Source organism: Sorex araneus, chromosome X, assembly GCF_027595985.1.
Source record: "Sorex araneus isolate mSorAra2 chromosome X, mSorAra2.pri, whole genome shotgun sequence".
NCBI lineage: Eukaryota > Metazoa > Chordata > Mammalia > Eulipotyphla > Soricidae > Sorex > Sorex araneus.
The window spans coordinates 166,766,884-166,788,330 of NC_073313.1; the positions used below are offsets into that span (position 1 = coordinate 166,766,884).

Here is a 21,447-nt window from a genome sequence, read left to right on the forward strand (position 1 = left end):
GCAGGGGGGCAGGCCCAGACCTCCCGTCATGTGGGTGCCACGCGTGGGTCACCCTTGACCCCCGTCCCATGGGAACCACGCGTGGACTCAACACTGACTCGTGTGCCCCGGGAACCACGTGTGGATTCAACACTGACCCATGTTCCACGGGAACCACGTGTGGACTTAACACTGACCCCATGTTCCACGGGAACCACGTGTGGACTCAACACTGACTCGTGTGCCCCGGGAACCACGTGTGGATTCAACACTGACCCCATGTTCCACGGGAACCACGTGTGGATTCAACACTGACCCATGTTCCACGGGAACCACGTGTGGACTCAACACTGACCCCATGTTCCACGGGAACCACGTGTGGATTCAACACTGCCCCATGTTCCCCAGGAACTACGTGTGGACTCACCACTGATCCATGTTCCACGGGAAACATGTGTGGACTCACCACCAACCCCCTGCTCCAGAGGAACCACGTGTGGATTCAACACTGACCCATGTTCCACAGGAGCCACATGTGGACTCTACACTGACCCCCTGTTCCACAGGAGCCACGTGAGGACTCAATACTGACCTCCCGTCCCACGGGAACCACGTGAGGATTCAACACTGACCCCCGTTCCATGGGAACCATGTGACAATTCAACACTGAACCCCCGTTCCACAGGAACCACATGTGGACTCAATACTGACCCCCGTTCCACGGGAACCACGTGACAATTCAACACTGACCCCCTGTTCCACGGGAACCACGTGAGGATTCAACACTGACCCCCGTTCCACGGGAACCAAGCATGGACTCAACACTGACTCGTGTTCCCCAGGAAACCACGTGTGGACTCACCACCAACCCCCTGTTCCAGAGGAACCATGTGTGGACTCTACACTGACCCCCGTTCCACGGGAACCACGTGATGATTCAACACTGAACCCCTGAATCCCCTGTTCCATGAGAACCACGTGTGGACTCAACACTGACTCCCATTCCACGGGAACCACATGTGGACTCAACACTGACCCATGTTCCACGGGAACCACATGTGGATTCACCCCTGACCCGTGCTCTATCGAACTGTGTGTGGACTCACCCTTGTCCCGTGGGAACCAAGTGTGGATTCACGTGCTGTCGCCCAGACACCACGTGTGAACCCCCCGCTGGCCTGAGTCCCACACGGACCCCCGTACAGATCCCTTAGTGATGAGTCTTTCACAGGACGCCCCGTACAAACCCACTCCTGCCCCCTCGGGAGACCCCCCAGGTCCCTTGGCCCTCTGCACCCGTGGCCCGACTCAGCCACGCGGACACTGATGCACTCTGGGCCCCCCTCCCTTATTTTTTCTTTTTCTTTTTGCTTTTTGGGTCCCACCCAGCAATGCTCAGGGCTGACTCCCGGCTCTGCACTCAGGAATCACTTCTCGCGGTGCTCAGGGGACCCTAGGGGATGCCGGGGATTGAACCCGGGTTGGCTGCGTGCCAGGCCAACGCCCTCCCCGCTGTGCTCTCACTCCAGGTAGCCCCCCCCTTCTTGCAGTCCCACAGGGCACCCCTCCCAGCCTCTTCCTCTCCGCAACCTCCCAGTCATCTCCGCAGACCCCAGGCCCTTTGTCCTCCCCCGTCTCTGCGATGAACACGGGTGCGGCCTCTCGCTCCTGCAGTGCCCCGCCACCCCCGTGAGTGCCCGCCCCCCGGGTGAGTGCCCCCCCCCCCCCCGTGGGTGAGTGCCCGCCCCGCCCTCTCACCTGTGTCGGGGTCGCAGGTGCCTCCGCCCTGGCAGTCACAGGGGACGCAGGAGCCGAAGGGGCCCAGCCGGGCCGAGTCCCGCTTGTAGCCGGGGGCGCAGTCCTGGCAGAACTGGCCCCGGTACCCGGCGGGGCACGCGCACTGCTCCACCCAGGGAGCCGGCGCGCCCGACACGGGCCGGGCCGAGACCAGCGTCACGTTGTCCAGGTAGCCGGTGCCTGCGGCCGGGGAGAGGGAGCCGGGGAGTCGCGTCTCTGCCGCTCCTGCCAGGGCCGCCTCGAACCCGGGCACCCGGCCAGCACTTGGCTCCACTCCACTCGGGGAGGCGGGAAACACCTCGGTTCCCTGCTCCGCCCTCCTGCGCCGCCCCGGGGTGGGGGCGTCTGTCACTCTCCGCCTCCTGACCCGCCTCCACCATGTGAGGGGAACCGGGTGACGCGTCCACTGCACGGGGAGTCGGGAAAACGGGACTAAAACCCCTTTTCCTTGGGGCTGGAGCCACAGCACAGCGGGGAGGGCGCTGGCCTGGCACGCGGCCGACACGGGTTCGATCCCCGGCATCCCATAGGGTCCCCTGAGCAAATGCCGGGGATCAAACCCCGGGTTGGTCATGCAAATGCCCTAACCCCTGGACTATCTTTCTGGCCCTCTTCTATTTCTTTCTTTCTTTTTTTTTTTTTTTTTTGCCTTTTGGGTCCCACCCGGCGATGCTCAGGGCTGACTCCCGGCTCTGCACTCAGGAATTACCCCTGGCGGTGCTTGGGGGACCCTATGGGATGCCGGGGATTGAACCCGGGTCGGCCGCGTGCCAGGCCAACGCCCTCCCCGCTGTGCTATTGCTCCAGCCCCTGCTCCTATTTATTTCTGTTTGATGTTTTGGGACCACACCCCAACAGTGCCCTGGACCTCCTCCTAGCTCAGGGATTGTGCTCGGGAGACCCCAGAGCATTCATTCATTTACTGATTCATTCATTCATTCATTCCCATGGGGTTCTTTCTGAGGCGCTTCAGGGAGAATCATCACAGTGCCGGGAACATCACCCAACGTGAAGACCCTCCTGGGTGTTTATTTAGCCTCCTGCGTGGAAACTCGGAGCCCGGGGAGCAGAGACAGGTGCCGGGAGGGCCGTCAGAGGGGAGCCCAGCGGCCCCGCCTGCAGCCCCCAGACGTCCCCACTTACTGTATTCACCAAAGGTCGCCCGGATGCGCAGGGCCGTGAGATTCCGCAGCAGACGCCGGAACTCGAAGTAACTCAGCTGCGGGCTCCAGTGGCTGCTCGGGTGCTCATTCAGCCTGCAGGATTCAACGCCAACTATTGCTCTGGCCCCTAGTTGTGTATTTTTAGCCTCCTCCAGGAAGCCCTCCGAGATCTCACCCATGCGGTGGCGTAGTCGGGCCTCCCAGAGCTACTTCCATACCCCCATGGAAAACCCACATTGGGTGAAAACAGAACTGAAAGTGGGTGGCAGTGGACTCTGTGTCCAGTGCTCACGGCGCTCCGCTCCTACCTGAAGGTGTAGGTCTTGGTGATCCCACAAGGCAATGTCCTCCCCGGGGACATCAGGGGGGCCGTGACCCGAAGCCCGGCCCCTTCCAGGATGACGTCGTGGGCCGACGGGCGTCTGCCCCCGCGATCCACACGGTAAGCGAACGACAGGCTCTGCCCATAGCTGACCTGCTGGTTGCCGAGAAACTTGGCTGTGGGCACGAAGGGGACAAGGTTGGTGGCGGTGGCCAGAGGGGAGCAAGGATGGACAGTCCCACAGGCAGACCCCACAGGCCCTAACCCCATGGGAGGCAAAGACATGAACCAAGGTCAGGACTCTAGAATACTCTAGAGTGGTCCAGAACATTCTAGAACGGTCCAGAATGGTCCAAAACACTCTAGAACATTCCAGAACGCTCTAGAATGAGCCAGAACACTCTAGAACAGTCCAGAACATTCTAGAATATTCCAGAACATCCTAGAAGAGTCAAGGATATTCTAGAACGGTCTAGAACAGTCCAGAATAATCTAAAATGGTCTAGAACGTTCTGGAATGGTCTGAAACATTCTTCTTTCTAGATTCTTCTACAGCCTTTGAGCAAAGTGTCTGTCTAGGACTCACAAGGGCTGGGAGCTCTAAGCAAGGTCTGTTTCCACTTCTCTGTCAGCCTTAAAAGACACCCACAGATGTGCCTCCCCCTCCACGCCCAGCCTGGGCGCCCAGAAGCTCTGTCTGTCATTGTGCACGCACCCCAGCCTGCCTTCCTGGACCTTCTCCCTGCTCCGCTCTGGCCCGGCCTGTGTCTGGTGCTGGGAGCAGACGGGACAGAAGACAGAAGTCCCGGCTTCCTGCCCTCTGGGGTGTGGCTTTTCATTCTAATTCTAATTTTTTTTTTTTTTTTTTTTTTGCTTTTTGGGTCACACCCGGCGATGCTCAGGGCTGACTCCCGGCTCTGCACTCAGGAATCACCCCTGGCGGTGCTCGGGGGACCCTATGGGATGCTGAGAATTGAACCCGGGTCGGCTGCGTGCCAGTCAAACAACCCTCCCCGCTGTGCTCTTGCTCCAGCCCCTCATTCTGATTTTTGTTTTTGCTTTGGGGCCGGAATAGCAGTGCTCAGGGGGGTGCAGGCAGAGGCAGTGCCGGGGTCTAACCTGGGCCTCCTGCAACGCTCCAGCCCTTGCGTGCCGTGTGTGTGTGTGTGTGTGTGTGTGCGCGTGTGTGTGTGCATGTGCGTGTGTGTGTGAATGTGTGTGTGCGTGTGTGTGTGCGTGTGTGCATGTGTGTGCATGTGTGTGTGCGTGTGTGTGCATGTGTGTGCGTGTGTGTGTGCGTGTGTGTGCATGTGTGTGTGCATGTGTGTGTGCATGTGTGTGTGTGTGTGTGTGTGTGCAGGAAGCCTCGGCAGTGCTCAGGGCTTCCTCCTGGCTCTGGCTCGGTCCTGGGGACCCTGTGGGGTGCTGAGGCTCAAACCCAGGTCAGCCACGTGCCAGGCAAGAGCCCTGCCCACTGTCCCATCTTCCCGGTCATTGGAACTTTGTTTTTTTCTCTTCCAAGTCTGCCAAAAGAAAAAAGGGTTATCGGGAGGGTCTCCCCAGGCATGTACCTACCGGGAGCTACGAAGTAGATGGGCTCTCCCCGCCTCGAGGAGGCAAAGACGTCCCAGTGGCGCTGGGACCACTGCAAGGCGGCCCGCCCGCCGCTGCCCTGCTCTGCCCTCCAGCCGTCGGCATCTGGAACAGAGACGGGGACACTGGCGTCAGCGTCACGGAGCAGAAGTGAGTGTGGCTGCGGCTGTCTGGGGTCAGTCACGCAGCCACGCTCCTGCGCGCCTGCCTGGCTCCAGCCCTCTCAGCTCCCTCCCCGCCCTAGGGGGGCTGTCAGGGCTACCCCACGGTGCTCGGGGGCGATTCCTGACCCCCGGCAGTGCTTGGGGGACCCTACGGGATGCTGGGAATGAATCGAACCCAGGTCGGTCTCATGCAAGGCCAACGCCCTCCCCGCTGTGCTATCGCTCCAGTTCCCTTGCTTTGGTTTTTGGGAAGGTGCACAGTCAGCAGTGCTCAGGGTTGATTCCTGGCTCAGTGCTCAGGGCTGACTCCTGGCTCAGTGCTCATGGATTCCTCCTGGCAGTTTCTCAGGGAACCCTATGGGGTACCGGGGATCGAACCCGGGTCGGCCACGTGCCAGGTAAGCGTTTTTACCTACTGTGCTATCTCTCCGCACCCCCCCCAGCTGTTATTTTTTGGAGACGCGCCTATCTGACTGACTATTGTCCTGGTGGCTGGGGCTGGCTCACAGACCCCCAGAGGAGACCCCCACCCCCCCCCCGACCGGCTCTCACCCTGCTGGAAGGTGGAGCTGACCCTGTACAGGCTGTAGTCCCCGGAGCTGTGGCACGTGGCGGAGTGGCCGTAGCAGAAGCACTGGGTGCAGCCCTCGGGGTTTGCAGCCTCCAGGTGGTAGTAGCCAGGGCGACACCTGCGGGGAGTCGGACTCAGCAGCCAGGACTCGGGACCTTCCGACCGGCCGCGCCCAGACCCACCCTCCCTGGGGTGTGTCTTTTTTTTTTTTTTTTTTGCTTTTTGGGTCCCACCCGGCGATGCTCAGGGGTTCCTCCTGGCTCTGCACTCAGGAATCACTCCTGGTGGTGCTCGGGGGACCCTAGGGGATGCCGGGAATGAATCGAACCCGGGTCGGCCACGTGCCAGGCCAACGCCCTCCCCTTTGTGCTATCACTCCAATCCCTCTGGGGTATGTCTTGCTCTGTCTTTTGGCCACACCCAGTCACGCTGCTGGTGGGGGACCCCAGGGCAGCAGGAAAGCAGGAAACAGCAGGCGGGCAGGATGCCAGGACACGCCCCACCGCGGGCTACACTGCCCTCTTTTTATTTTTATTTTTTGCTTTTTGGGTCCCACCCGGCAATGCTCAGGGCTGAGTCCCGGCTCTGCACTCAGGAATCACTCCTGGCGGTGCTCGGGAGACCCTATGGGATGCCGGGGATCGAATCCGGGCCGGCCGAGTGCCAGGCCAACGCCCTTGCCCTTCCCGCTGTGCTGTCGCTCTGGTCCCTCCCTCCCTCCCTCCCTCCCTCCCTCCCTCCCTCCCTCCCTCCCTCCCTCCCTTCCTTCCTTCCTTCCTTCCTTCCTTCCTTCCTTCCTTCCTTTTCTTTCTTTCTTCCTCCCTCTCTCTTCTTTGTCCCACCCGGCGATGCTCAGGGCTGACTCCCGGCTCTGCACTCAGGAATCACTCCTGGCAGTGCTCGGGGGACCCTATGGGATGCTGGGGATTGAACCCGGGTTGGCCGCGTGCCAGGCGTGCAAGCCCAGCCCCCTCCTTTTATTTTTTTGTTCCTTTATTTGTTTTATTTTTTTGTTCTTTATTTTTTTCTTTATTTTCCCTTTTTTTTGCTGTCAGATGGGTCAAGTGCCAAGCGCGTAACAAGATTTCAGGGAAACACGTGTCACACAAACACGTGAATGTCCCTTCATCACGCTTCACTGTCACTGTCACTGTCACTGTATCACTGTCGTCCCGTTGCTCATCGATTGGCTCGAGCGGGCACCAGTCATGTCTCCACGGTGAGACTTGTTGTGACTGTTTTTGGCATCTCAAATACGCCACGGGGAGCTTGCCAGGCTCTGCCGTGCGGGCGGGATCCTCTCGGTAGCTTGCCGGGCTCTCCGAGAGGGGCAGAGGAATCGAACCCAGGTCGGCTGCATGAAAGGCAAATGCCCTCCCTGCTGTGCTATCGCTCTGGTCCCCATCATGCTTATGAACCGGAAAAGCGTCCCCATGACTGTGTTTCAAGTACCCAAGTCGGCTGAGGCTTTGAGGACAGAGGGAACCAGGGGGTCCCCCCAGAACGGCTCCCCGGGGGGGGGTCCTCAGTGGCACACGCCCCCCCCCCACTCCACACGCACCTGTCACAGCGCTGCCCGGTGACCGTCGGCTTGCAGACGCAGCGGCCCGACTCACAGGGCCCCGCGGTGCCCGCTGGGTCACAGTCGCACTTGGGGTCTCTGGGGAAGAAGGAAAAGGACGGTGGGTGGGGGTGGGGGGGTGAGTCCCGGCAGCTCTGACTCAGGCCCCAGGTCGAGCGTCCCCCCGGGGGTCAGCAGGGCGGGTGCAGCCAGGTCGAGGGGCGCAAGGAGAGGGTGAGCACTCGGGGTCCGGGAGTTCCGGTTGCCTGGCAACGCGCCTACTGCAGTTCCGGTTGCCTGACAACGCGCCTACCCCACCCCCCACTCCCACGGCGGCCGGATGCTCTCGGGGTTGTTCCGGCACCGCGGGGCCGGCCCCGGGGACTTACTGCGGCCTCTGGTCCCGGGAGCAGCCCGCCTCGGTGAGCGTGTGGAAGCCAGGCAGGCACAGGTCGCACTTGTTCCCTGCCACCCCGGGTTTGCAGCGGCACCGCCCCAGGCTGTCACACTGCACACTCAGGGCGCCTGCAACCAACAAGCGGAGGCGGAGAGGAAAGGGTTAATCCCCGGCTACTGCACCACCGGCAGTGGCGGGGGGAGGGAGGCACTGTGGGGTGGGGAGCAGCCTTGAGCACTAACCACTGCCCCATCTTTCTGGCCCTTAAATACTTTTTTTTTTTTTTTGCTTTTTGGGTCACACCTGGCGATGCATAATGGTTACTCCTGGCTCATGCACTCAGGACTCACTCCTAGCGGTGCTCAGGGGACCCTATGGGATGCTGGGAATCGAACCCGGGCTGGCTGTGTGCAGGGCAAACGCCCTCCCTGCTCTAGTCCATTAAATACCACTTTAAAGTCACAGCCTGGCGAAAGAGGGAGTTGCTTGTTGGTATGATTTTTTTGGGGGGGTGGAGGGACTTCACACCTGACAGTGCTCAGGGCTGACTCCCGACTCTGTGCTCAGGGATCCCTCCTGGTGGGGCTCTGGGGGCCCTACGGGGCGCTGGGGATTCGACCCAGACGGGTCACGTGCCAGGCGGGCCCCGTCCCCGCCCTGCCGTCGCTCCACTAGAGCGGGTGGGTGGGCCGGGGGGGTCCAGGAAAACCCGGATCAGAGCTGAGCTTCCTTCGAACCCGGCTCCGGGCAGCCCCGCCCCTCGGTCCCGGTCAGACGTCCTGGGCCCGGCAGGGGACGCTGCCACGGGACTCTGGGCCCGGAGACGCAGCCCCCCCCAGGCCCCAGAAGCTTCCCTGCCGCCCCCCGCCCCCCGGGGCCCCCCCACCCACCTTGGGCGTGGCAGGCGCACGGCCGGCAGCGCGCGTGGTCCCGCGGCCGGTGGAAGCCGTCCCTGCAGCGCTCGCAGCGGCGCCCGGCCGTGTCGTCCGCGCAGTTGACGCAGCGGAGCCCGTCCCCCGTCCGCCGCTGCAGCTGCACGTCGAACACGCACTGCCGGGACTTGCCGTTGCACTCGCAGGCTGTGGGCCAGAGGGGCGTCAGGCCACGGCACTGGGGTGCACCCAGCCCCGGCACAGCGGCACACGCAAGGGCGGGCAGTGCACAGCCCGCGTTCCACGGGAGCCACGTGCAGACTCACTGCTCACCCGTGTTCCACGGGAGCCACGTGTGGACACACCACCGACACGCGTTCCACGGGAGCCACGTGTGGACTCACCACCAACCCACGTTCCACGGGAGCCACGTGCGGACTCACCACCGACTCGTGTTCCACAGGAGCTGCATATGGACTCACCACCGACCTATGTTCCATGAGAGCCACGTGTGGACTCACATGGGCCCGAGTTCCACAGGAGCCATGTGTGGCCTCACCACCAACCCACGTTCCACGGGAGCCATGTGTGGACTCACTGCTCACTCACATTCCACGGGAGCCACGTGTGGACTCACTACTCAGCCATGTTCCACGGGAGCCACGTGTGAACTCATCACTAACCCGTGTTCTACGAGAGCCATGTGTGGACTCACATTGACCCGCATTCCACGGGAGCCACAGACTCATTACTCAGCCATGTTCCACGGAAGCCACGTGTGGACTCATCACTAACCCATGTTCCATGAGAGCCACATGTGGACTCACTGCTCACCCACATTCCAGGGGAGCCACATGTGGACTCAATACTCAGCCATGTTCCACAGAAGCCACGTGTGGACTCATCCCTAACCCGTGTTCCACGGGAGCCATCTGTAGACTCACCACTGACCCGCTTTCCATGGGAGCCACGTGTGGACACACCACCAACCCACATTCCACGGGAGCCACGTGTGGACCCACCCTAACCCCCTTTCCGTGGAGTCCCATATGCATTCACTGCTGACCTCACGTGGATTCCTTACTAACGTGCGTTACACAGGAGAGCTCATCTGAGTCCCTTACTACACACAGGATACCACGCGTGGAGTCCCGGCTGGCCTGCATTGCACATAGGGACATCTGTTATCCTGTGCCAGGCACGGGACGGCGTCTGAATTCCCCCTGTCCCGTGTTACACGGAGGGGACAGCATCTGAATTCATTAATAAGCAGTTTTTTAAAAAATTGGGGGTCGCACCCAGTCATGCCACATCAGTGCTCGGGGAGCCGCGTGGCCGGGGGGGGCTCTACGCAAAGTTCTGGCCCTCTGGGTGGGCTTCTCCCCAGCCACACCTGGGGCGACCTGGGCCCCCCGTTCTGGAGTGAGACACGAAGCAGGGGCCAGCACCTGCCCCCCCAACACAGGAACAAGCCGCAGTGCAGGGGTGCTGTGAGAGGGCTCGGGGCTGCCAGATGGTCCAGCCGCCACCACCTCCTCATGGAAGGGTCCTGCAAATATTTACCCAGGGGGCCAGAGCGATTCCTGCAAATATTCCTGCAAATATTTACCCAGGAAGGCACTGTGGCCAACCCAGGTTCGATCCCCAGCATCCCCTAGGGTCCCCCGAGCACCGCCAGGAGTGATTCCCTGAGTGCAGAGCCAGGAGTCAGCCCTGAGCATCACCGGGTAGGACCCAAAAAGAAAAAAAAAAGAAAATAATAATCAAGTCTGGGAGTACAGCAGACACCTCTCTCTTTCCCTTTCTCTTCCCCTCTCTCCCTCTCCCTCTCTCCCTCCCTCTCTCTCCCCCTCTCTCCCTCCCTCTCTCTCCCCCTCTCTCCCTCCCTCTCTCCCTCCCTCTCTCTCCCCTCTCTCCTTCCCTCTCTCTCTCCCTCTCTACCTCTCTCCTCCTCTCTCTTTCTCCATCTCTCCTTCTTTCTCTCTCCGTTGGGCATTATGGTTTGCAGCACAGATACTGAGAGTTTATCATGTTTGTTCCTTTACCTATTTTCATCACGCATAAGAATAACAGACCCATGGCCAGTAGAAACAACGGCCACAGGTCTATGGTCACACACTGCCTCAGGTGCGGGGAGAAGGCAGTTGGGATGGAGAAGGGACCAGTATGACAAAGATAACGCTTCTGCTTCTTCTTCTTTTATTTTTTTTCTTTTTGGGTCCCACCCGGCGATGCTCAGGGCTGACTCCTGGCTCTGCACTCAGGAATCACTCCTGGCAGTGCTCGGGGGACCCTATGGGATGCTGGGGATCGAACCCGGGTCGGCCGCGTGCCAAGCCAATGCCCTCGCTCTGGCCCCAACATTTGAAATCTTCTGAAAATCGCATCGCCAGCAAGAAGAGCAACCAGGACAGGCTCCAACAGGGCCGTTACCTCCAGCCCCTAATCCAGCCCGAAGAAGCGGCTCTGAGTGGGGGGGGAGGGGGATGCCTTGGGGGCGCCGGGGAGGGCGGAGGGGCTCCGGGGAGCAGCATATTTCAGGGGATCCAAGCTGGGCCTCCACCTGCAGAGCCTGAGTTCAGCCCTTTGAGCTCTCTCCGCTGCCCACAAATTATGCGCTTTTCCAAGCCGTGTCACTCATTTTCCAAATTACAGAGGTAGAGCAGGAGAGACGTGAGACCGTTTCTCTTGCTAAACACTTTCACAAGCAAGTTGGCCAAACTCTTCTCCTTTTTTTTTGCTTTTCGGGTCACACCCGGCGATGCTCAGAGCTGACTCCCGGCTCTGCACTCAGGAATCACTCCTGGCGGTGCTCAGGGGACTCTATGGGATGCTGGGAATCGAACCCAGGTCGGCCTCGTGCAAGGCAAACGCCCTCCCCGCTGTCCTATCGCTTTGGCCCTCGAGCGAAGGAACCTGGGAAGTTACTAATAGTAGAGAACTCTCTGGAACTCTCTGGAACTTTCTGGAACTTTCATCAATTCTGGAATAACGCCACTGACAGAGGCATCCTGACACGGGCTGAACACCCAAACTCAGGAGAACGCCCCGATTCCTTTGCTTCTGCCTCTCCCTGACTCTATGGCCTGCTCTCTCTCTCTCTCTCTCTCTCTCTCCCTCCCTCTCTCTCTCTCTCTCTCTCTCTCTCTCTCTCTCTCTGCCCTTTAGTACTGTGACGGGTACTCGTACCACCCTGCATCTGGGGCCTTGCCATGGCTGTTCCTTTGGGGGGGGGCTTCTGTTTGGGGGAGTCTGTCCTGGCGGTGCTATTCCGGGGATCGAACTCGGGCCCTGCTGCAGTTGAACCCGCCGAAACTCAGGGAGCACTCCTGGCAGTGCTCGGGGGACTCTATGGGATGCCGGGGATCGAACCCGGGTCGGCCGCGTGCCAGGCCCAGGCTCACCCCGCTGTTCCATCTCCGTGGCCCAGAGAGGAAGCTTCTGGAAGGAGGCTGAGCCCTGCCGGCAGCCCCAGTGCTCAGAGCTGGCCCCCTCCTGCGTGTTCCCGGCTCCAGGGCTGTTTATCCACCTCTCCCAGCCCGTTCCGCCCTGGAGGGAACAGGGCTCCACAGAGCGGCGGCTGGGTCGTGCCCGGTCCTGCTCGCAGGCGCTCTCAGCCCCGCTGGCCTCCTGCAGAAGCCTCTGCTGGCACGCCCGGATTCCTGCCCGCATTTATCATTCCGCCCTGCTCCCCGCCCCCCTCCGCCACCTGGCCCGGGTCCGCGTGGAGCCCTCCTGCAGAAACACCCAAGACTGAGAGTTCAGCAAAAAGGGGGAGGCTTGATTTTGCTCCCAGAGCTACCTCCACCTCTGCGCGCGCGCGCGCACACACACACACACACACACACACACACACACACACACACACACCCCGCTGTGACCGTGCTTGAAAGCAAAAGTGTTTTCAAGGAGCCCAGTAATCCTTCCTGCTTTCTACCCGGGAGCCCAGGCCGGCTTGCAAACGCGCACGAAGCTGACTTGGCTAGAAGTAGCGAAGGAACCTGGAGAGTTACTAATCATTAAAAAAAACTTCTCTAGAACTTTCTGGAACGCCCTAGAACTTTTCTGGAACGCTCTGGAACTCTCTAGAACTTTCTAGAACCTGTTGAAACTTTCTGGAACTCGATAGAACCTTTTTGGAACTTTCTGGAACTCTCTAGAACTTTCTGGAACTCTCTAGAGCTCTCTGGAACTCTCTAGAACTTTCTGGACCTCTTGCAGGTGCACAGCTAAAGCCAAATCCAGCCGACTTGAAAGCCAATGCTTTCTGGAAGCCCGTCCACGCCACCACTTTACCTACTGGGGCGCCACCAGGAAACCAGGGGCTTGCAACGTGGGTCGCCTGGGGGACGTGGTGGAGCCCCGCTTCGGGCCACTGCCCTCACACCCCCACCTCTGCAGCTCCCTGACAAGGAACACCCTGGTGGCCCATCTCCAAGAAAGCTGTGGTTTGGTTTTTTTTTGGGGGGTCACATCTGCCATACTCAGGGCTGACTCCCGGCTCTGAACTCAGGGATCACTCCTGGCGGTGCTCGGGGGACCCTATGGGGTGCCGGGGATCGAACCCGGGTCGGCCGCGTGCAAGGCCAACACCAGGCGTGATCCCTGAGTGCAGAGCCGGGAGTCAGCCCTGAGCACTGCTGAGTGAGCCCTCCCCAAACAACAACAACAGATTAATCAAGCCTACATAATTCTTGTCTGGTTTAGGGCCACACCTGGCTGTGTTTGGGGTCAACCCCAGAGATATCCAGGGCCTGTGATGCGCCAGGACCAGCCCAGGGAAGCCGTGTCCCGAGGGGAGCAGAGGTCAAGGCCCTGACCTGTGTCTCCCACCCTACAGATTTCTGTCTGTGTGCAAGGCAAGTGTCCTGAGCCACTTCTTCAGCCCCAGAGCCTAGCATTTATTTCTGTTTCCCAATGCTCACACACACACACACACACACACACACACACACACACACACAACTATTTCAGGGGGGTGGGCGCCATTTCCATCATTATCATTATGTAAAACATTTTGCACCTCCTGTCTCATACCTTTTATAATGCAGCCCCCAATCTCTGGTCCTAAATTGCGTGTGTGTGTGTGTGTGTGTGTGTGTGTGTGTGTGTGTGCGCAACACGCCATACCCAGCAACACTCCGGGCTGCTGACTCCCGGTTCTGCACTCAGGAATCACTCCTGGTAGTGCTTGAGGGGACCCTCGGGGATGCCAGGGCTCGAACCCAGGTTGGCCGCGTGCCAGGCCAACGCCCTCCTTCCCTGCTGTGCTCTCGCTCAGGCCTCTCCCCCTTACACACACACCCCTTCCAGTTCTTCCTTCGAAGACTTTTTTCTTTCAGCAAAAAACTAGTTTCCTACATTGGAGGCACCTTGTCAACATTATAGGATCATTCACACACACACACACACACACACACACACACATATGTATGTTGTTTGTTTTTATTTGGGGGCCACGCCCGGCTCACCCCAGGCCCCTGTTCTCAGGGCTCACTCCTGGAGGGGCTCAGGGGACCCAGGGATCGAACCCGGGCCGGCCAAGTGCGAGGCACGTGCACGCCCCTCTGTAACGTCTCTCCAGCCCTCTCACCCATGACCCAACTAAGCGACCCTCGACTGAGGGGCTCAGAGGCACGGGGGTCACCGCAACAGGGCCGAGTGTGCCGCTGGCCCAGAGGGGCTCTGAGGTGACCCCGCTGTCCCCTGCCCACTGGGTCCTCCTGCCGCTGCGCTGGTGTCCCCTGGATAGACTTCAGGGGCCCCTGAGCCATCCCGGGTGAGACCCACACTCAGACACTCTTGAAATCAGACAGAAAGTGTCCCCAGGCCAGGCGCCAGGGAGCCCCTTGGCTGCAGGCTGAGCTGGAACCGGCCATCCCCGACCCAACGCCCTACTGACCCGAGCATTGGGTGGGGGGTGGCCGGGGACCCCCGGGGACCCCCCCATACATGCGGGTGCAGCTCCAGGCCCCAAGGCCCATTTCCAGGGAACCGGCTTTGCGCCCTGCAACCAGCCCCACGCGCGTTCGCAGCCGCCCGGATTCCTGGGCACTTGGTGGGGGCGTGGGGGGGGTCTCCAGGAAACATTCGCACCCCCCCCAAACTGCATCAGCCAGAGGGTCGCCCAGGGCTGCCCGCTGTGCACCCCAGCTCGGGAGGGAAGCAGGAAGCCGTGCAGAGAAAGGAACACCCCCCCCCCCTTTCCCTTGCACTTTTGGAGGGGTGCGCTGCGCCCTGCTGGGTGCAGCCCTGGGGGCGCGCGCTCCAGGGGGGCGTCCCGGCCAGTCTGGGCAGCGTCCACGCCGCGGGGGCCGCTCACCTGGACTCCTGGAGGTGGCCCTGGCCGCGGGTAGAAGGAGCAGCAGCAGCAGCAGCAGCGGCGGCGGCGGCGCCAGGCACGGGCGACGTGGGTGCCAGGGGGCCGCGGGCATGGCCAGGGTGGGTGCCCGGCGCGGGAGCCACTGCGCGCCGCCACGGCTGTGCGTCCTGGGCCCAGCTCGCGACGTTTTATGGCCTCTTCTCCCTGACTCAGGCCCACAGGAAGGGCCCGGGCGGGGCGTGACTCACCTGTGAATAAGGAGGACTCAGCCCGGGGACGGGAGGCGCGCGCGCGCGCGCTCCGTGCGCCTCCCCATGCGCGCACCTGGCCCAGGGAAGGGGGGGCCCCCCTGGGCGCCCGCTGCAGGAATGCGCCGCTCAGATCCCCCCACCTGCACTCCCTTCGCGCCCTGGGTGGTCCCCCACCCTCTCCCCTCTCCTGGGTGGGGGGAGGAGGGAGCAGCAGTTCAAAGGCAGCCTGCAGTGAGCAAACTTTGAAAAAAAAAAAGAAAGAAGAAAAGAAAAGTCTTCTAGAAGCTCAGATCTGAGAGCAGACCATGGGCAGCTTCCCCAGGGGGTAGAGAACACAGCCCCAGCGGGGCCTGGATTTGCACCACCTGACCCAGGTTCGATCCCCACCCGGCATCCCATAGGGTCCCCCCTCCTCCCCCGCCAGCACCGCCAGGAGTGATCCCTGAGTACAGAGTAAGGAGGAAGCCCAGAGCATCTCCGGGTGGGACCCCAAGAAAGCAAAATAAATAAATAAATAAAGAAAGAAAGAAAGAAAGAAAGAAAGAAAGAAAGAAAGAAAATGCATTAAAAAAAGAAACAAAAACTGAAATAGACAAAGGAACTCTAGAAATCTCTTTTTTTTCGGGGGGTGCCCTTGGTGGCAGGACCCACAACTGCTCCCTCTAAATTGGCTCCTGTACCTGCCAATCCTTCCCTCCAGCTGCCCACCAACGGCCAACAGTGGTTGGTTGAGTTGTGAGATCGGATTGTTTAGAAAAATTAATTTGTGGTGTTTTTTTTTTGGGGGGGGGGTTGGGTCTCACCTCTTTGTTCTCTTGGGCTTTTCCCGGCTCATTGCTCAGGGGACACAATGTGGTGTCAGGATTTGAACCGGGTTTGTGATGTTTAAGGCTTCACTGCTGTCCTGTCTTCGGCCTTTGGAGTTTGATTCTTACTTGTCCTGTCCAGAATTCAAAACATCACTCAAGAGTTCCTTGTTCCGTACCGGAGCAGTAACCCAGAGGGGAGGGCGTATGCCTGGCATGCGGCTGACCCAGGTTCGATCCCCAGCATCCCATCGGGTCCCCCGAGCACCGCCAGGAGTGATCCCTGAGTGCAGAGCCGGGAGTCAGCCCTGAGCATCGCCAGGTGTGGTGCTCTTTAGTTTAACCCCAAACTAAAGATGCAAAAATAAACAATAATTTTCTTGTTTTGCTTTATTTTATTATTATTTTTATTTTGGGGGTCCCACCCAGCGATGCTCAGGGGTTTCTCCTGTCTCTGCACTCAGGAACCACTGCTGGCGGTGCTCGGGGGACCCTATGGGATGCTGGGAATCAAACCCAGGTCAGCCGCGTGCAAGGCAAATGCCCTACCCACTGTGCTCTCGCTCCGGCCCCAGTTTTCTTGTTTTAAACTCATGTCCAGTGGCCGGAGAGATAGAACAGCAGAGAAGGTGTTTGCCTTACCCACAAATGACCAGGGTTCGACCCCCGGCATCCCATAGGGTCCCCTGAACCCCACCAAGAGTGATCCCTGAGAACAGAGCTGGGAGTCAGCCCTGAGCATGGCTGGATTTGGCCCAAACTAAACAAAGGAAAGGCAACTCAATACCTTTTGTTTCCTCACATGACCCAGGGGAATCTTTTTCTTTCTTCTCTTCTAAATCCAGGCAAAAATCAACTTGCTGCAGTCAGCACTGAAACGGGAATAGACCAAGAACTACAAGACGTAGGTGAGAGGCAGTGATGTACTCAGTTAAAGAAGGGGGTCCCAAGGATTAAATTATGTACATGAGATTCTCCCAGCAGGTAGGGCGTTGGCCTTGCACGCGGCCGACCCGGGTTCGATTCCTCCGCCCCTCTCGGAGAGCCCGACAAGCTACCGAGAGGATCCCGCCCGCATGGCAGAGCCTGGCAAGCTCCCCGTGGCGTCTTCGAGATGCCAAACACAGTCACGACAAGCCTCACCATGGAGACGTGACTGGCGCCCGCTCGAGCCAATCAATGAGCAACGGGATGACAGTGCTACAAGTGCTACCTACATGAGATTCTAGAAAAGGAAAAACTACAAGGGAAGTTGTATCTGGAAGCAAACAGATCCATGGTGCTGGGGATAAGAAACTGTTGTAGGGTCTGTGGCCAATTTGAGGGTGGGGAACGAAAAGAAATATTCTGAAACATGGTCATGAATCACTGTATCACTGTCATCCCGTTGTTCATCAGTTTCATCAATTTGCTCGAGCGGGCGCCATACCGTCTTCATGTGTCCCTCTCGCGTGCTAGTGTAGCCCCATGGTGTGTGTTCACTCCAGGAACACGAAGAGCACATTGTTGTTACTGGTTTTGGCATATCAAATACGTCACGGGGAGCTTGCCAGGCTCTGCCGTGCGGGGAAGAAAAATAAATAAAAGAAAAAGAAAAAGAAAAATTGAGTCACTCTCTTCTGGGAGCTTGGTTTTATAGTCTCTGGATGTTGGCCGTTTATGGGATTACACGGCGCCAGGGGCAGTTTGTGGGTGTGACTGCCAAGCTACTGGAAAATGGGGGATCTGGGTGGAGGAGGCCCAGTCCCGATCCGGCAGGCTTGGAGATCTCAGCCCCGGGTCCCGCACACCTGGGTTCCTCTGCCGGTTTCTTCAGGCGTGAGGCTTGTCATGATTAAATGTAAAACAATTTTAATTCATGATCATGATCATGAAATCCCGTTAATCGTTGACCTCTCATTCGTCCTTTCCCTGAGATCTTAGAAGTCTATCTCGACTCGGCCCTCCCAATGATGTTGCACTGGGGGCTCTTTCAGGGTCAGGGGAATGAGATCCAGCTTGTTACTGGATTTTGCATATGAATACACCATGGGAAGCTTGCAAGGCTGTCCCATGTGGGCAGGAAACTCTCAGAAGATTGCCAGTGTCTCCCAGAGGGAGAAGTAGGCTACAAGATATCGCTTCTAGGAGCTTGCTTTTAAGTCTCTCTCTGGATGTTGGCCGTTGATGGGCTTACACACACCTGGGTTCCTCTGCTGGTACCTTCATGCGTGAGGCCTGTCCAAACTTTTTAATTTTTTTTATCTAATTAATTTTATTAATTATTTTATTTTATTATTTAATTTTATTTTAATTTTAATTAAAATTTTTAATTAAATGTGAAAAATAAACCACTCTAATAATAATAATAAATTTTTCGAAAGAAAGAGAGAAAGAAAGAAAGAAAGAAAGAAAGAAAGAAAGAAAGAAAGAAAGAAAGAAAGAAAGAAGAAAGAAAGAAAGGAAGAAAGGAAGGAAGGAAGGAAGGAAGGAAGGAAGAAAGAAAGAAAGAAAGAAAGAAAGAAAGAAAGAAAGAAAGAAAGAAAGAAAGAAAGAAAGAAAGAAAGAAAGAAAGAAAGAAAGAAAGAAAGAAAGAAAGAAAGAAAGAAAGAAAGGCCTCCTTGTCTTTCTGGGCCATCCTCCCTTCCTGGGGATCACCACTCCTTTCAGAAGAAGAAGAAGAAGAAAGAGGAGGAGGAGGAGGAGGAGGAGGAGAAAGAGAAGAGGAAAAAGAGAAGGAAGAGGAGAAGAAGGAGGAGGAGGAGGGAAGGGAGGAGGGGGAGGAGGGGGAGGAGAAGGTAAGTTGGGGGAGGAGAAGAAGGAGGAGGAGAAGAAGAAGAAGAAGAAGAAGAAGAAGAAGAAGAAGAAGAAGAAGAAGAAGGAGGAGGAGGAGGAGGAGGAGGAGGAGGAGGAGAAAGAGAAGAAACATTGCAATCCATTTTCTAAGAAGTCAGCCTGTGATTTTTCATCATCCCCCCCAAAGCAGGCCCATCCATCTAGAAAGGAACCCCTAAATCTGAGGGGACGGAGGCTTTGGGCATTTCCACGGGCGCGGCCGGAAGGCTGCCGTTGTGGAAATTCCCTTTGTCCATTGTCTTCTTTAAAGTTTTTAATTTTTTATTTTTCCTTTCCGGTTTTGAGGCCACACCCGGCGTGGTGCTTAGAGCTGACTCCTGGCTCTGTGCTCAGCAGGAAGCAGGCTCGGAGGGGGGAGGGGGTGCTCAGGGGACCCTACGTGGAGCCGGGGACCGAGCCTGGGGTGGTCACAGGCCGGGCAAGCGGCCTCACCCCTGACCTCACTTGGTGCATTTGCAAATCCAACTGGCAAGGTTCTAGGGAATCTGCTTTTCTTTTCTTTTCTTTTTTTTTTTACAAAACTAGGGGGAACCCCCCTTCCCCCAACAGTGGCCCTGTGCCCGGGGGCCATCATTACCTCAGTTAACTCTGGAGGAATGAATGTCTGGCATTCCAGCACTTTCCAAGTCACTTCTGCTATCTCTGGCTGTTCACATGCCAGCCGGGAGTGTTCCTCCCCCTCCCCTCCCCCTCCCCCGCCCCCCAGGTACTTCTAGGGACCTCAGCTTCCTCGCTGCAGTGTTCCACATAAAATGGGACAATGGGAGGGAGGGCGTGGGCACGCCCCAGCCGCCCAGTCCCCAGCCCCGCCAGGCGAGGGCTGATGCCCATACAAGGAGCCGTCGGAGGCTTCCCGGGCGTGTGCGGGTACACGCTGGCTCCTGGGCTTGGCCGGGTTCCAGAAATCACAGCTCTGGGGCACGCCCATCAGCACCCCCCACCAAGGCCCCCCTGGCGTGTAGGAAACTCCCCCCCACCCCCGCTTCTGCACGAATGTCTGGGGGGAGGCCGGCCCAGCACTGGGGTGATCCTGGGGAACTAGAACCCCTCCTGGGGGTAACTCCTGGTGCCCCCCACAGCTCCTCACCCTGAAAAACTCACGGGCATTTTTCCCAGTGCAGCTGGACCAGACGGAGAGGGTCCCGTCGGGGTGCTCCTGCAGCAGTCCGGGAAGGAGGGAGGAGTAGCGGGGAGCACGAAGACACAGAACAGACAGAAAACGGGGCAGGGAGCAGGGGCCAGAGTGAGAGCACAGCGGGGAGGGCACTTGCCTGGCACGTGGCTGACTCGGGTTCGATCCCCGGCATCCCCTAGGGTCCCCGGAGCACCGCCAGGAGTGATTCCTGAGTGCAGAGCCAGGCGTCAGCCCTGAGCATCGCCGGGTGTGGCCCCCAAATCAAAGCAAACAAACAACAACCAAAAAATGGGGGCCAGAACAACATGAAACAGGGAAGGCTCTTACCTCGCATGCGGCTGACCTGGGTTCAATATAATATACCCCCATGCTATATGTTACTCTGGTAGCATATACTGTTACTCTACGGTTACTCTACTGTTACTCTAGTAACACACACTGGGGTCTCATACTTTGGCAGTACATGCTGTTACTATGCTGTTACTAGACTGTTACTGTAGCAATACATACTGTCTGGGGTCTCTGTTACTTTGGCAGTACATGCTGTTACTATGCTGTTACTAGACTGTTACTGTAGCAATACATACTGTCTGGGGTCTCTGTTACCTTGGCAGTGTGTACTGTTACTATACGGTTACTATAGTAACACATACAGTCTGGGGTCTCTGTCACTTTGGTAGTACATGCTGTCACTATGCTGTTACTAGACTGTTACTGTAGCAACACATACTGTCTGGGGTCTCTGTTACTTTGATAGCATGTACTGTTACTATGCTGCAACATAGTTATTCTATGTTTATATTCTATGTTTATATTCTATGTCTATACACTGTTATTCTACTGTTATTATAGTCACACACACTGCGGGGTCTCTGCAGGTGAGTAATCTTGGTTGGTGAGTAATCTTGGATATGGGGGTGCATTCCTTCCCTCGTTACCTTGCTCATTCTCCAGGGAACGATGACGTCAGACTATAAGGCTTCATCCGGTCAGGCTTGGCGCTTCCTCTGGTCTGATCCTTGGTCCAGGTAGATTCAGAGGCGCATTAAGGAATCAAATTCGGGCGACGGGAGAAGCGTTTCAGCAGGAAGAGTCGGAAAGTCTCCGAGCTCAGTAGCTTCTCCCTGAGACTCTTCAGATCAGTCACCCAGAAATCCCCAAACATTCCTGGTTTTTTATTTCATTTTCCTTCTTTTTTTCCCCGCCTCCAGGAAGCCTCCGAATAAGATTCATCTTAGATTAAAAGAGAGAATGGGGGGAGGGGGGCAGAGGAAAATGCAAATCACTCTGCCCCAGCTGAAGAATCTCTCCTGGCCTCACTGTGTCCACCAAGGTTAGGACGGTTTCTGCTGGGGTTCAGCAAACATCAGGACCGGTGACACATCGCCTTAAGCGTTTGATTCTTTTAAGGTTGGACCGAATGACGGAGACAGTAGTCTCAGGGTTTTGCTTTTCAGTGCCAGAATAAAGAGTAAAGAGACATGACACCATGGTTTGAACAACCCAAGTAATGCTTCCGTATTTTAATTTTATTATTTTTTTTAATTTTAAAAATATATTAGTGGGGGGGGGGCTGGAGTGATAGCACAATGGGGAGGACGTTTGCCTTGCACGGGGCTGACCTGGGTTCGATTCCCAGCATCCCATAGAGTCCCCTGAGCACCGCCAGGGGTAATTCC

General features: G+C 57.7%; 1 protein-coding gene and 1 non-coding gene across 2 annotated transcripts in view; both read right to left on the reverse strand.

The window, feature by feature from the left end:
• LAMC2 (laminin subunit gamma 2) overlaps positions 1-14,994 on the reverse strand; it is a 30,041-nt gene extending 15,047 nt beyond the window's left edge. The window contains exons 1-9 of the mRNA XM_055121421.1: positions 14,742-14,994; positions 8,438-8,626; positions 7,540-7,675; positions 7,151-7,249; positions 5,571-5,707; positions 4,837-4,959; positions 3,248-3,437; positions 2,920-3,032; positions 1,738-1,956 (exon numbers count right to left, since the gene is read on the reverse strand). Coding sequence (XP_054977396.1) covers positions 1,738-1,956; positions 2,920-3,032; positions 3,248-3,437; positions 4,837-4,959; positions 5,571-5,707; positions 7,151-7,249; positions 7,540-7,675; positions 8,438-8,626; positions 14,742-14,853 — 1,318 coding nt within the window. The 5' untranslated portion in view covers positions 14,854-14,994. The remainder of the gene's footprint in view (positions 1-1,737; positions 1,957-2,919; positions 3,033-3,247; positions 3,438-4,836; positions 4,960-5,570; positions 5,708-7,150; positions 7,250-7,539; positions 7,676-8,437; positions 8,627-14,741) is intronic.
• On the reverse strand, positions 6,639-6,737 carry LOC129400238 (small nucleolar RNA U13). Its single transcript, XR_008627552.1, has one exon. It is a non-coding gene; the product is annotated as a small nucleolar RNA U13 (small nucleolar RNA).
• Positions 14,995-21,447: the final 6,453 nt, after the last annotated feature.